This window comes from Gaeumannomyces tritici (genome assembly GCF_000145635.1).
Source record: "Gaeumannomyces tritici R3-111a-1 unplaced genomic scaffold supercont2.320, whole genome shotgun sequence".
NCBI classification, from domain to species: Eukaryota; Fungi; Ascomycota; class Sordariomycetes; order Magnaporthales; family Magnaporthaceae; genus Gaeumannomyces; species Gaeumannomyces tritici.
In genome coordinates, this window is record NW_008804864.1 from 1 (window position 1) to 1,603 (window position 1,603).

Sequence of the window (1,603 nt, forward strand, 5' to 3'; positions counted from 1 at the left end):
CCCGCGCCCGCGATCAGGAGCGAGAGCGTGTGGAGCACGGGCGGCGTGCCGTGGTGCGCCTCCGCCGCCGCCGCCGCCGCCGCGGGGCTTGGCGTTGGCGGGTCTGTCGCCATTCGTGGGAAGTCGTCGTCGGGGAGGTTCTGTCGGGCTGGGGGACCTGGGACTTGGGCTTGCGCGATGGCTGCTGCGGTTGATGCGACTCGACCCATGGAGTTGCAGGGCGGAAAGTTTGCCAATGGGTGATAAGATAAACCTTTTAAAAGCGGGGCTGCCACTCCCGTCTACCAAACTGTTACCTAGAAATCGAATTACCTGCCTCACAGCTTTTTTGCCTTTTGTCTATCTAGGTACCTCTAGCCACGCGCCTATAGCCACACCCCCGAATGTAACGATCGATAGCAGGGAGTTGGGCTCAACTTTCATGACATGCCTCTGATACCGTCAGTCTCAATCGCGAGTCGGTTGTGGCGCCCAGTCACCGCGAAAACGATCTGCACTGCAGGAACCATGTTTCGTGGGGCGGGACGATCTCGTCTCAAGCAACCCGTTTTTGCACATCGTCTGCACCGAGGCCTGTCCGCTGAAATCATTGCCGTGTTCGTCTTAAGATCTACGCAGGTGTCCTATTTACGCGTCCAAAATTGGCGTGGATGAATGGGTCTTTGATGGATCGTATTTGACGAATACTTCCAGGTTGTCCTCTGGCAGAGTCTATGGGGCCGCCAGTAGAAACGGCAACCATCGATCATGGCACCCTCAAGGCCGAGGCACCTACGTCATCCGGGAAGCTCATGAACCCCCGCCGGTAGCTTAGAACCCAGTCTCGGGGTACAATGGTTGGTAGGCCACCCCTCATTATCTGTCAAAAGTGTGAAGAACTTCCCTTGCGCCGGACGAAACAAAGTTCCCTACTCGGGGAACGTCCCGGCCATCCTCCCACCACGGCATTCAGGCAGTCGATCAGGGCCGACGCATATGAAACCGTGGTGCATCCATTGCTCGACGCACTCGCAGACGACCCGCTGCAGCCGCTCCCGCTCCATGTCGTGATCTCGCAGCCACCACTGTGGTTCCATGGTATCAAGGCCCGCGTGTTAGCCACAGTATCACCCTTGACTTGTTCATCGAGTCCTTTCCCTCATGGACGATACTTACCCCTCGCTAACGCGAAGAGACTGGACGGCAAAAGGCACCGGCTAGCACCCGACGGTACGGCCGAGGACCCCGAACGGATACGACCTGCCGCCGCAGTTTCCGTCGGCGTAGAACACCACGTGGACCCCATTTTGCTGTCGAGGCTCGAGCCCCTGGGGGACCGCCGGCGAGACTGGGGAGGCGGCAATGGGGTTTGCCATGGCCGTGCCCCGGAGCACGGCGAGAAGAGAGACGGGGACGGTGGGGGTGTGGAATTGTATCGTTATTCGGCTGCATGTCGTTTTGGAGGGAAAGATGGTATTCTGAGCCGGCGGGAGCCAGATCGAAGCGATGTGTCAGGGGTTAATCGGTGCAGAGGCGGGTGGTCACCGGGTCACGGGCCGGATGCGGTGTCTCCTTTGTCAGGCCTCCGTAAATCTCTTACCAAAGGTGCTATCGCCAACAAAAA

The 1,603-nt window shown here is 58.9% G+C and overlaps 1 protein-coding gene across 1 annotated transcript; it reads right to left on the minus strand.

Annotated features, from left to right (window-relative positions):
* Positions 1 to 908: 908 nt before the first annotated feature.
* GGTG_14372 (hypothetical protein) lies at positions 909 to 1,355 on the minus strand (the record flags this gene model as incomplete). The annotated part of the gene is made up of 2 exons (XM_009232299.1): positions 909 to 1,064; positions 1,209 to 1,355. 2 exons carry the CDS (start codon positions 1,353 to 1,355, stop codon positions 909 to 911), a joined length of 303 nt encoding a protein of 100 aa, XP_009230563.1.
* Positions 1,356 to 1,603: the final 248 nt, after the last annotated feature.